This window comes from Lagopus muta, chromosome 24, assembly GCF_023343835.1.
Source record: "Lagopus muta isolate bLagMut1 chromosome 24, bLagMut1 primary, whole genome shotgun sequence".
Taxonomy (NCBI): domain Eukaryota; kingdom Metazoa; phylum Chordata; class Aves; order Galliformes; family Phasianidae; genus Lagopus; species Lagopus muta.
The window spans coordinates 3,094,433-3,107,932 of NC_064456.1; the positions used below are offsets into that span (position 1 = coordinate 3,094,433).

Below are 13,500 nucleotides of genomic sequence, written 5' to 3' on the forward strand. Positions count from 1 at the left end.
CTGCGGCGTTGGATCTGCAGGTCACGGCTCTGCTGCAAATCTGGGGGCGGTTCATTCGCGTACCGCTGAAGAGCTTAATTAACGGCACGTCACGTGGTTCTTTACCATTTCGAAACGAATGGTGAGTTCACAGGACCTCAATTAGCAAGCATGAAGTGCAAAACCTGCTGCTAAATTCTCTGGGTATCTCAGCTGATAATTTAACCGCTTACAAAAAGAAAAAAGCCACCATCAACTGAACCATCTGTAGAAAAAAGCAGCTCCTTCCAACTGAGCCAGTGCAGATGAAAAACAGCATCAAGTTGCTGCCCTGCTCGCTCCCAGCCACCCGGCAGTGAATGAACCTCCCTGCCGCACGGCCAGCGCCGTGCTTTACTCTTAAAGCTACAAAAGAAAGCAGATAACGCTCGCAGATGCCACTTGTGAGAGGCACGTAGTTGGTTTGTGCTGCAAGGAGCTCGTATGGAATAACAGCCAGCCCTGACCACTGCTGGGGAGCCCTGGCTGCGTTGTTTGCACAACTCTGTTTCTGTGTTTTTCAGTGCTTTCATTGGCTGTGCTGCAGTGCTCTCTGCTGGCACCAGCCGGGGATTTCCTGCCATGTCACAGCTGAGCTGTATTTGCTTTCTGAGCTTGTATTTACCATTAGGGTGTCACGTCTCCGTCTGTCTCTCTGTCTGAAAACCACTGTGCTGATGCCTCCTGTTTGCCCTCTCGATGACAACATTCTGAGACGTTAATTTTCTCATTTCTTCACAGATACCAGCAGAGGACACCTGAGCCGAGCCCCACCAGCTCATTTTTCCCAAGGCAAAGCTCTGTGACACCACCCAACGAACAGCCCAGCACTGAAATCACAGCCCTGCCCAGGATCCGGCTGCCCCTCCTGGCCCCTCCATGCACAGTGGCCTGTGCTCGGTGCAGGGCTGAGGCTGACGGTTCTTCCCTCCCAGCCCCTCCTGCCACACTGCACTGCTGCATTCCACCTCCTCACTTCTGATTCACACCATTAAAACCAAGATTGGTGCTGGGAGTCGGAGCATCTTTGGTTAATAAGTGCTATTTTAACACGAGCCCGTGGAGAGCCCAGCACAAGGCCCTGATTTCTGTCCCAGATTTCCACCAGGCAAGGTCAGGATTCACCATCTCAATGGATTTCTTTGCAGAGCACACACAGCGATGTGTTCCCTCTCCTTTCCTCTGATCGTTGGTGTTTTTCTCAGTGGTTCTGAAGGCCAAACCCCGAGTGCTGACTTTGCAGTGCACCCACTGCTCCGCTTTCCATTTTCTCAGGCAAGTTTCTTCCTACTTCGACTGTTCCTGGCATTGTCCTGCTATGGCTGTGCTCCTTCTGTAGGATCTGGAAGGCATTGGCAGCAAGTGCTGCAGGAGCAGAACAAGGAGTCCTCACCCACTCCAAGTGGGTTTATCACAGCTGTCTCATTTCAGTACAGCTCATAGCAGCACCCAAACTCCGAGGACTGCAGTGCAGTAAATGCTTCCCTTTTGTTCTCATTATCTCTGCCTTAAACTTCTCTCGAGGCAATCGCATTATCCTGCGTAACGTCGCCTTGAATTTCACTTCCCCTTCATCACCCTGTGACCAGCTGTGTGGAGCCCATTGCACTCACATCACCCAGCAAACAGCCCAGGGATGGGGCAGGGACCCCGACACCCCAGGGGAAATGGATGCTTATTGCACAGACGGTGATTCATCCTCGGTAGGGGCACTTTATCCTGAATTATGGCCTTAAGAGAGCGATTTCAGCAGGGGATGTGCTGCTTTCCTCCTGCAGCTCCTCTGTTCGTGTCCACCCACCTCCTTGCCGTGTCCTCAAGTGCAGTTGCATCAGTTATCCAATGCCCTCAGCTCTGCCCTTGCCTTCCACTGTCATCCTCAGCACACAGGAAGCAGCTTTGGCCTTCCTAGAGGAGGAGCCAACTCATGGCCATTTTTCTCCTTCTTTTTGCCATTTTTGCCTTCATCTCACCAACATTAAAAGGACAACAGGTCACGCAGTCCCAGCACAGCACAAGCATCGATTCACAGCAGTGCCATCCCCAGCTGTCCTGTGTGACAGCCATTAAGGGCATGAATAGGTGAACCTTTATGAGGGTTTCAAGATCAAAACAATGCAAATTCCTCCAAAACCTGGAGCTGAAGGAAACATTCAGGCTCTACTCCACACCCAGAAGTTGTGACCCAATCCTGACTCTGGGCTTCACACTGATGGAGTCTGACCAGCAAAGAAAGGGAGAGTTCCGAACTGCTTTCTCTTTGTAATTAAGCTAATGAAACAATCAAATCTTAAGAAAAGTAATGTGATCTAGTGCTGCCCTAAAGCTGATTGTTCCTGATAACAAACTGAACTTGGCAACATAGACATCCGTTGTGCATCGCTTTAGATGACACTGTGAATCAACAGAGTGCAGTCAGCAAAGTTGGTTTTGTCTTCCCTAAAAATTTCACATGATGGGAAAGATTTGAAGAGTAGTGGATATTTCCTGTACTCATGTGCTGCGCTTCCCAGGAAGGTGACAGACGGGTTCTGGAAGTCAATGCAATGATTGGTTCGAAATAGTCTAAAACACTGCTGATGGAGATTAATTAGATTAATTAGTGTCATTTTTCTCTGGGGTTTTGTGCCATATTAGGATGGTGGAGATCAGCACCCCAACTCGCTCAGTTGGAACTGCTCACAGTGCGCCCTGCCCAGCCCCGCAGCCCTTCAGCATCACGAGAAGCAAACGGGGTATTTTTAATCCCGAGAAGTCATCCGTTTGATGAAAGCTAATCGCATTTGCATTCCCCCCCCCAGCACTGTTTCAATTCCACGCCGGCTGCTGGAGGGCAGTGGAGCAGCCCAGCACCTGGCCGTCCAGCCGGGCAGCGCTCCATCCCGCTCCCCGCACCAGGTACCACGGCTGCGATGCACGGCGACGTGTGCACACATGCACACCCACAAGCTGCTTATTCTCGTGTCAATTGACTCCCTGTAAGTGCTGCCTAGCTACCGGCACGGCGGAGCCATCTCTTCTCCTCCCGCAGCCTCTGCCTGCTGCCACCAGCAGCCCTAATCCCCCCAGAGCTGTGGAGCAGAGCGGCAGCGCCGGGGTCCGACTGGCTTTGTTCCTGCTGACTTGGGTAAGCGAAATCTTATTTCTTCATAACCATTCCCTGGCGGATCCGTGCAGCAGAGCAGGCGGTGTGCTGGCTGACCTGGCTGTGTTTTTTGAATGAATGGTGGCTCGGAATGGGAGGGAGGATCCCGGAGGACCTACGAGCGCGGGGCTGTTGGTCTGATGCCCCGCGTGTGATCCTGAGCAATTCATAGAAAGCTGCCGCCTGGCATTTTCACTTCAGAACTACCGTAGGAATCCAAAATGCTCGTATTGATAAATGTCATCTTGCAAGTGGCTCGTCGAGGAGCGCCGAGTTACAGCACTGCTTTTGAATCAGTGGGGCGGTTTGATGTGGATTTGCCTTTAATGGCGAGCTGTGTTTTCAGTTTCTCAGTCTTTTGTCCCCGAACACAGAGGCCTGGCAGCTAATTTCACATGCAGACTGCTTGCTTTGGTGTATTTTGAAAACAAATCCTTTGACATTGTGCTCTCCTCCTTTATATATATATATATTTATATTTTGCTTTAAACTTCTTTCCAATTTCAAAAGCAGAATCATGAGAGAACCATATATCTTCCCCCCACCACATGTAACTTTGTCACAAGACTATTAATCATGCCTACAACCGTTTTGCTAGTGCAGTATATCCATTCAGGAGCCCAATGTTTGTCTGCAGAAGGATTTGTTACCGTGAGATATGGAGCCGAACAGATTTCTACAGGAAATATTTAAGCAAGGTCATAATAACACTCATTACATTCCAAGCAGCGACGTGCCATTGCTGGATCAGACAGCACAGCAGCAGTTGTGTTTATTGACCAGGTCTGTGGAAGAGCCCAAAGGTTGGCAGTAATGTTGGAACCACTGCTTTCAGTTTGCGCTCATCAGACCGGAGTCCTGCAGGCGGCTTAGTTGTTTATGCTGGGGGAAAGGAAACAAATGAAAGCAGTGTTATGCCCTTCTTTTTCATCTCAGAAGGCCCTTTTGCCCATTTTGTTGTCCATTTCGTTGTACGGTCTTAACACATTGCTGTTAATGCACTGTTAAAGGTAGGTGGGCAAAGCCAGACCGGTCAGGAGCTGAAAGCAGTGTGCGTTCTGGTGCGTGCAGGGTGTGCTCCATCCCATTCCCTCTGCATGTCCCACTGCTCATGGATATCCTCCTGCAGGGCTGTGCTCGAGGAGGGGCATGGATGGGTCTGATGCACAACAGGAGGGCAGGAAGCTTGCCCCAAGCTCAAAGGCTGCCGGCCCAACTTTTGCTATGATGTTTTGCATTCCTGCGGAAAGCAAAGCTCCAGCTGAGCCAATGGATCCATGGAACCCTGTTTACTCACATGCTGAGAAAGGTCAGGGTGTTGGACCAGAGTCAGAATAAACAAAAAAATAACCCACAGATGTATCCAGTGCCTTGAACCAGTGCAAAGTGCAACAGGTGCCTTAACCAGACTGAGAGAGGTGGGAAAAGATCACAGAATCACAGAATCACAGAATCACCCGGGTTGGAAGGGACCTCAAGGATCATGTAGTTCCAACCCCCCTGCCTGGCAGGGCCACCAAACATACACATTCAGATCAGGTTGCCCAGGACCCCGTCCAGCCTGGCCTTGAACACGTCCAAGGACGGGGCATCCACAACCTCCCTGGGCCTAAGATAAAATCACAGAGCCCACACAGGGAAAATCCCAGGTCCCAAAGTGCAGAAACACCAGGCAGCACAAAGCCCTGTGCAAACGGGTCCTGTGGGCAGCAGAGGTAACTAAATTGAAAAGAAGGAAATCTGGTGCTGGGAAAGGGGGAAGGTGGGCGAGTATTTATTGCCTGAGTACGTATGCAGCTTTACATCTTGGGCAATTCAAACATTGGATTATTTTGCTCTCAAAATAGCACCACTTACTTACTCCCCTTTCTCTCAGAAGGCAGCGAGGCAGGAAATGACTTGCTCGCAGTGATAGAGAAAAACTGAGAAAGCAGGAAATCAAATACACGTGTATGGAGTCAGAGCGATTCATCCAGCCCTCCCTCCAGACAGCAGCACAACCAAATGCTGCGTGCATGGAGCGACAGAAGGAGAAACTATAAGACCAACAGATGATTCACGGGAGACTGAAGAAAACAGGCTGCTGTCTTCCTTCTAGAAGGAAAATCCATTCTAAATCAGAAACACCTTCCGTCTGCAGCTGGACATCTCTGCTCAGGGTTGCTTTCGTGTGAAACTCCAGTTCTGCAGAGATTGAGAAGGTGGGATGGATGGTGACTGTAAAGTGGAAACTCCACTTCTGAGACCCAGAGGAGGTTTCTACTGATGGGTCACCATTATGATGGAGAACTTTTGGACTTGGCTGGTTCCAGTTGTAACGTTATGGCTGGTTTTTGTTTTCTTTTTGTAAATATTTGTAATTCTGAGAGTTTCACACGCGTCAGAATACAGAAAGTAAATAAAGGTCAAATGCACAGCGGCCTTTGGTGATTTCACAGAGCAGAGCCTTCAGCTGTTTGCAATTGAGTCAGTTCAGTTTTCCATAACGTTAAATTAACCTCTAAAAAATGGTGTCAAGGATCTCGAAATCCCAAAGGTGCACTAATTAAGGAGGTCAATGAGGTTCAGGAGGAATTCAAGCACCTACGGTGACTGGCACAGAACGTCTTTCAGCTTTCTCTGCTGCAAGACTTTCCCCTTCCCAAGCACTTGTGCACAAGAGGAGCTTTGGCCCCGAGGGCACTTGCAGCCCAGGGCATCTCTTCCTGCTGGTGGGAGGGCGATGCTCATGGCTGCTTTCAGCCCATTTCTTTCATATCTCCATCAGGCCAAAAACCAAGTGTTTTGATCGCTTTTCCCCTCCCATGGCTTCATTTTCACCTTCCAGCATACTCCCAGCTCTGTAATGTTAGACCTGATCTTATTAAGAGTGCTCAGACACTTGTATAACGTTTCACCCCCCCCCCCCCCACCTTCTCCAGGCCCCCTATAAGCTCTCCTAATTCTCCCACCACTCCAGTGAGCTCACACAGCATTTCCTCTGTGTGACAGCAGTGCTTAGAGAAGGGAGCTGGGATACTGCCAAGGGCAGACAGCCTGCAATCCCCACATGCTTCCAAACAGAGCACACCTCCTGTGACATCCCACAGCCAAACCCCGATGACGGGTGCCCAGCCACCACGCAGCACGGCAGGGTTTGACTGCACACAGCTGTGTTTTCCTCCATCTCTGCCCATTGTGTCACCATAACCCTGGGATCAGTCAGGCCAATGAAAACCCAGCTGTGTTTCCTTTTACCTTCATCCTCCTCCTCAGGGCTGGGGATGCTCTCTCCCCACACCTGGCTTGACTCTCACTGGTGGCATCAGTCATGGAGCACAGTGGGGAGCAGGTAGCGGGAAGGTCATGACTCAATTAACAACAATTAGACGACAGCAGTGTAAACTGCCCACAGCAAATCGACAAAGTGCTTTCTGTCAATTCCCTTTCCAGCAGTCTCAAGCTCTTTCAACCATTTATCAAGTAATAAATTAGACCAGCTTTGATCCTTCTGAGTTGTTCGTTGCGCCTAACTTTTTAACCCATTAAGCCACGGGTGCCTTCACTAAAATTAGCAGCCATACTCATTAGCAGAGTTTTTAGCACAATAGGAACATTTGTGATGGGCAACATGCACCAGAGGAGGGCAGTGACTGGGCAGCACTGCAGTGCGCAATGCCCAGCTGACCCGGTGTCACGCTGCATCAGCAGCTGGAGCTGGATGTAGCAGCACCAACAGCTGTTAAGTAGCAAAAGCAGCACCAAATTCCCCATACTTCAGTGGTGTTGAAAAGCCTGAATCCAGGTGAGCGCTGTGCATGGCACCCTGAGCCAGCCCTGCTTGCCATGCCAGCCCTCACCGCAGCCCTCAGCTCTCTGCCCCTCTTCCTCACAGCATTCCCTGCTTCCACTCTGGAGGAGATGGGCCGCAAGGAAGAGGATGACAGCAGCTCCTGGAAGAAACAGACGAGCAATATCAGAAAGACGTTCATTTTCATGGAGGCGCTGGGATCGTAAGTACCCCCAAGGTGCAGCAGCCCGAGCCCTGCTCTGCCCTCCAGTCACAGCCTGGATGGGGCTTTGCTCTTTTCCTTGTGAATGCACCGCTCTGCTGCTGCAAGGTCAAGCAAGGTCAAGGGATGGCTCTGAGAGGTTTAATAACGCCGTGTCTTTATCTCATAAACCCTGAGTCACTTGAGGGATGAAACGAGAGCGTGGCTGCTCGAGTTGTACAATATTTCCCTGGGAGTTAACAGCTTAATTTGCCTATTGGTCTGAATGAGACGAGAAAGCGTTTCTAAGGCGGTGGAGGAGGAATTGAATTACCTCCAGCAGGAAATTCTGCCATGTCCAGATTTTCCATGACTGTAGAACCCGCAGCAAGGCTTCCAAACACAGCTATGCCAGAGCTCGGCTGGGATTTAGGTTCTCATGTTCCTGGTCAGCCTCAAAAATCAGTGATGTTACCCAACAGCTTCCCCTCAAGGAAGAAGGCAAGAAGAAATGCTTGGTTTCTCCTTGCCAACTTATTGAGTCATAATTTTTTAATAAGGGGCATAATTATTATAAACTGTTCAGGACAGATATATAGAACAGATGCCCCAGCATCTGATTTGTAGGTTGTTCATTTCCTACTACTACGTTAATAGGATAATTTAGTATTAGAGTTTAGGTTTTTTTTCCACACGCGTTGCTTCAGCTGGCCAAGGAAACAAATGGAGATCTGGGATTTAAAATCACTAGGAAATTTCCCATCATCTCTATGGGGAATCCTTAGCTATCAGATTAGGGACCTCTGTGCTGCCCATTCCTTGAGAGCCCTCAGGAGTGTGGAAAGCATTTCTGTGAAAGCCTTCAGGGCTCAAAGGGATGAAAGAGGAAAATATGAAATGAGGAGAAGGTCCTGGCACCAACTGCACCACCAAACCCATCTGTGCCTTGTGTTCTTTGTTCAGGAGATTACAGGAGCTACAGGTTTTCTGCCTTTGTAGGTTTGCTACAATAGCATCCCACCAGCATGCTTCCACCATGCTCACCTTCCTCTCTCTACCCACCACTGCCCTGCAAGGTTGTAGGCTCAGCAGCTCGTCCCATTTAACCGCCACAAATTAATCTGTTGCTCATTTCATGAGGATTACTGGGGACTGACCTGGCAAAGCATGCACTGTCACTGTCCCAAGACACGTGTTCTGCTGCCTGAGAAAAGCCTCTAACAGGATTGCAAGCTTAGGACATGTTGCAGATACCCACTCCTGGCCACGCCAAGCTGAACCCTCATCAGGATCATACCAAGCACTGCAGGCAGCCTTGAAGGGCATCACTTAATTTGACTGCAGGGAAATTCTTTGTCCGCTCCCTCAGTATAGCTCCATGATAAACTATGCAAACATAACCTTTCCTCTACAGAGAAAATTGTCATGGGTTTTTTTTTTTTTGTACAAAATCTTGCATTGTGTTTCCTAACTCTGGGGCTGCTGGAAATGTACCTTCAGCTTTCCAACCAACGTCCACTTGGTGTTAAACCACTCCCAGGTTGTTTTTTCCTGTTCCTATCTGTCAGTCTCCCCCTGTTCACACTTCTCTTTGCAGAGGTGCGTTTTCAGAAGTTTTCTTGGTGAAACAAAGAAGCACTGGGAAGCTCTTTGCTCTGAAGTGCATCAAGAAGTCCCCGCTCACAAGGGACAGCAGCTTGGAGAACGAGATAGCAGTGCTGAAAAAGTGAGTTCACACATGCATGCATACGTTGTCATGTAAAGAACTAACACCCTTTCCCAAGATGTGGTTCCAAAGTGAAACTGATGCAAAGAAATTAGTACACTAACGGAGTTACTTCTCCCCACAGCCCCAGCACAGCCCCAGGTATGGGAATGCAGCAGGTTGTGCAGGCATGGAACAGCCTGGTGAACTGTCACTTGTATTGAAAGCAATGTGACGGCTGGGTTTTCAGCTGGAAAAGCCACTTGGTCCTTGTCAGGTTCGTTTCTGACCCAGGTTTGTCTTTGCAGAATAAAGCACGAAAACATCGTGACTTTGGAAGATATCTATGAGAGCACAACCCACTTCTACCTGGTGATGCAGCTGTAAGTATAGCAGAGCCACACCACCCTGCAGCTCAGCACAGCCATTCTAGAAGTCAAAGATTTGCTAGGAATGCTTCCTGATGCTCCAAATGGACTCAGGAGAGCCTGCTGGCTGCTGAGCTGCTGCCTGAGAGCAGCTGTGCTGCAGGAAGAGCTGTAAAGGGCCTGAAAGGTCATGGCTTGTGTGGAGGAAAGCGCACAATCGCCTGTCTATTTTTCATCTTCTTCTGCAACAGGGTGTCGGGTGGAGAGCTGTTCGACAGGATCTTGGAACGAGGGGTCTACACTGAGAAAGATGCGAGCGTGGTGATCCACCAGGTCCTGACAGCTGTGAAATACCTGCATGAAAACGGGATTGTCCACCGTGACCTGAAGGTGCAGTCTGGCCCTTGGCCGCACACTTCCCGACCTCCATCCCGTAGCTTTCTTCATTTTTCCACCATGAATTTCAACCTCTGGCTCTCTGTATTCACAGCCTGAAAACCTTCTTTACCTCACTCCTGAAGAGAACTCCAAAATCATGATTACAGACTTTGGTTTGTCCAAGATGGAGCAGAACGGCATCATGTCCACTGCCTGCGGGACGCCAGGATATGTTGGTGAGCTGAAAGCTGGGAACAGGATGCTGTGGTGGGCTGCCAGGAAAAGGGCTGTGCCCCTACAACATGAAAGGGAAAAATATACAGCCACCTTAGCAACAACACACCAGAGGCAGCACTGCAGGACCCCACAAAAAGTGGATTACTGATGGTTTTGGAGACCACAAAATCAGAGTGTTTAAAGGGTAATTCTAAGAGCAGTGAGTTTTGCTGTTAGCCACGTATTTATTGAAAATTTACAACAAAAAAAATTTAACACTGTGGGATTTTGTTTCATGTCAACCTAAGTGCATTGCTTCCATCCAGCTTGTCAGAGCCTCTGGGTGCAGGCAGAAGTCCTCAGTGGGTCATTCTATTCAACAGCATGAAGTGGATACAAAAGGCAGGCAGCAATCCAACTGCTGCATAGGGCCATTACTGGCTCCTGTGCTGACCTCTCAGAAGCCAACTGCACGAGGATCTTCTCCTTTTCCCAGAATTTACCATTGCTTGCAATTTGCATTTCTTTTTGCTTTTCTGCAGCTCCTGAAGTCCTCGCCCAGAAACCGTACAGCAAAGCTGTGGACTGCTGGTCCATCGGAGTCATCACCTACATCCTGTGAGTAGCAGCAGGGCAGCAGCCCTCCCCATCTCCACGTTTCCCAGCTCGTGCACTGCCTCATGCACCTCTGCAGCATGGAAGCATGAGCGGAGGCGGTGCCGGCCCTCTCCTTCCTCGTGACAGCACTGCAGTGTTCTCCTCCTTCACACAGATCCTCCAGACCATAGAAATGAAAGGGGTGGTGGGAATCAAGAACTGGAGAGGAGATGAAAGGAATCGTATTTTCTCTATTATGTGCCTCATCCTGTGCTTTGTTTTTCTCATTCAGTCTTCCTCTGTATGTTTTGTTTCATTTCCTCCCACACCATGCAGTTCTGTTCCAGCTGTTGCTTTGTTCTTTTGCTGCACAGTTTTTAACTCTTTTCTGCAGCTTTCCCCATGCACTTAGGGACAGATGGATCCATACAGCAGCCTCCTGTTACTCACTCCCTCGTGTTGCACACACGTGCCCAGCCTTAGCAAGCCACACCAAGCTCATGTGGATACACAGCTTGTGCCCCTCTGCTCTGTTCCAGGCTGTGTGGGTACCCACCTTTCTACGAAGAGACCGAGTCCAAGCTGTTTGAAAAGATCAAGGAAGGCTACTACGAGTTTGAGTCTCCTTTTTGGGATGACATCTCCGAGTCAGGTAGAGCCCAGCAGCATTTCACCTTCTTTGGCCGTGGGGATGGGGACAGCCCACAGCAGCTGCCAGAACTGCAGGGCAGGGCAGCGATGCCAAAGCTGAGCTGTGTGGGCAGAGAGAAAACAAGAAGAGGAAAAAAAGAAAAGAAAATAGGAGGCTGTTCTTTAGAGCCACTTCTAAAACCTCTCAGTCCCAACTTTTGTGGTTTTTTTTCTACTGGCAGTGAGAAATTCAGTTCACATTCACTCCATCTAAGCTGAAATTAGGTACATGTGCAGGTGACATTTTTCCATCAGAAGCGTTTCACCACACATATCTCCCTCCACCACTGCAATGAAGTGGTGCAAACACCTCCTTCCCACGCTGACCTTTGTGATGTTTATCCATGAGTGTTTGCCCTCTGCTATTAGGATCTCATCCTGGAACGGGGAGAAAATAACCTTTCCTCTCTGCTTCTCGTCCCTTTCCAAACAGCCAAGGATTTCATCAGGCACTTACTGGAGAAGAACCCGGACACAAGGTTTTCCTGTGAAGAAGCCCTGAGGCACCCATGGTGAGAGTTGTCCCCCAACCTGGCAGTGCCATCAGTCACCTCCGCCAAACAAAGAGAACTATGAATAATTAAAGTTGCAATTGGTGTAATATTTGTCTCCATAAACAGAGGCAAAGAAGAAATCCCATTCTGGGCTTTTCTGAGCTTTGAAGTGTGTGTTTGTGTTACATTTTGTTGCTGTTTTTCCTTTGGGTTTAATTAATGCTGATTGAATGTACAAAGCAGTTAGTTGCCTCCAGAATGTGGAATGACTTACAAATGCCATCTGCCTATGAGCCCATTTTCTTCTCTCCCCATCTGCAGGATTAATGGAAATACAGCCCTTCACCGTGACATATACCCATCTGTCAGTGCTCAGATACAGAAAAACTTTGCAAAGAGCAAATGGAGGGTAAGTTGTTTGCCACTGGGAGCCCAGAGCCATTTCAATAGCAAACGCCAGTTGCTGCCATCTAGCAACAAGCAAGGTTCTGGGATGGGTAAGCACCCAAAACCCTCCAAAAGTTGTCTGAAAATCATATGCAGCTACTCTTTATGGTATGCTTGGACCAGCATTACCTACTGCAATGCACACTGGTCTGTTTACCATGGACACTATAATGCCATCACAGTGCCCTTCCCAACAAAACAAGGGCTGGGGAAAAGGATTGCTGTCTTTGTGCTAGGGGAACAAAACAAGCATGCTGTCAGCAGATGTTTTTATGAGCTTAATCCAGCTTCTCCTCCTTTCAGACCTGGTACTTCAATCTATATCAAAAGAGCTTTTGTAAGAATTCAGATGGAGAGAGGAATATCGTAGGAACCACTTGAATTAGAGTGTTTTAAATACACTCAAAATTCAGCTTGAGTCTCCGTTCCACACTGTGGGGTAATTTACAGCTGTTCCCCCTGATTTCCTTATCTAGAAAGAGTTATAATCTTCAAAAGCATCAGCAGTTTGTAGTCCGTGGTATTCGCCATGTTTATGCCAGGAACGAGCGTTTTCTGCACGTTGTGCAAACATTCCAGCAGCACCAAGCAGCTCAGCATTACCACCCTGCTGCTGCTTCGTATGGACAACGTTCATCCAGCACACTGGGTGCTCGTGCTCACTGTGGGGTTTTTCTCTTCCTCCCCAGCAAGCCTTCAATGCCGCAGCCGTGGTGCACCACATGAGGAAGCTGCACATGAATGGCCACGCCACGGCTGGCAGCACCCACCCAATTATACAAGGCTCTGAAGCACCCAGACCCAGCACACCCAACACCACGCAGCCAGCCATGCCCAGCAAGGACGAGGACATGTCACTGCCCCAGGTCCCCTGTCCGGCCCCTCCTGCTCCGCTGGAGCAAGGCACAGGAATGAGAGAGAGCAAGCTGCAAAGCCCCCCAGTGAATGGATCACCAGACAACCAGAGCCCGCCAGCCAGATCGTGTGGCTGCAGCCCAGTGTGCACAGGGCATGAGAGAGCCAAGGCATCCTTCTGCTCCGAGATGGCGCTCCTTAAAAAACCTGCAAAATCCCAGTAGGTATCCACGTCATCAGCCGAGACTTCCGACAAAGTGTATGGGAATAACCCTGCCTGGAAGTTGCTGCCTGGCACATAAGTTGCCAGCTCCAGGTGGAGTAGAGAGGAGGGAGGAAAAGGACAGAAGCAAACATTGCACCAGTACCCAGCCAAGCGTTTTTCTGTGCTTGTATGAGCAGCAGGTGAGGCACAGTGCCCAGGCTGCACAGCAAGGCTTGCAGTGAGCTGAGGTGGTGGGGGTTTGGTTGCCATTGCCATCAGTGTATTTGCTTTCCAGAAGCTGAGATGATCTATGGCTAGAGCTGTTGATGCCAATTGCTCAGCAGCTGCTGGCTGAGTGGACCCTGCCTTTGCTGCAGTGTTGACTTGCACTCCAGCTCTACTTTGCTTTCA

General features: G+C 49.4%; 2 protein-coding genes across 4 annotated transcripts in view; one reads left to right on the forward strand and one right to left on the reverse strand.

Moving 5' to 3' along the window:
* Positions 1-44, reverse strand: part of PLXNA2 (plexin A2) — a 346,250-nt gene extending 346,206 nt beyond the window's left edge. The window contains exon 1 of the mRNA XM_048926047.1: positions 1-44. The gene's annotated coding sequence lies outside the window, so the exon portion shown is untranslated.
* Positions 10-13,500, forward strand: part of CAMK1G (calcium/calmodulin dependent protein kinase IG) — a 15,901-nt gene continuing 2,410 nt past the window's right edge. For 2 of the 3 annotated variants that reach the window (XM_048926057.1, XM_048926056.1), the window contains exons 1-12: positions 10-121; positions 760-3,145; positions 7,038-7,155; positions 8,732-8,860; positions 9,148-9,222; positions 9,459-9,597; positions 9,698-9,821; positions 10,344-10,419; positions 10,938-11,050; positions 11,522-11,600; positions 11,904-11,991; positions 12,719-13,104. In XM_048926057.1, the coding sequence (XP_048782014.1) occupies positions 7,064-7,155; positions 8,732-8,860; positions 9,148-9,222; positions 9,459-9,597; positions 9,698-9,821; positions 10,344-10,419; positions 10,938-11,050; positions 11,522-11,600; positions 11,904-11,991; positions 12,719-13,104 (1,301 nt within the window). In that variant the 5' untranslated portion in view covers positions 10-121; positions 760-3,145; positions 7,038-7,063. The remainder of the gene's footprint in view (positions 122-759; positions 3,146-7,037; positions 7,156-8,731; positions 8,861-9,147; positions 9,223-9,458; positions 9,598-9,697; positions 9,822-10,343; positions 10,420-10,937; positions 11,051-11,521; positions 11,601-11,903; positions 11,992-12,718; positions 13,105-13,500) is intronic. The other variant, XM_048926058.1, reaches the window with a different exon arrangement.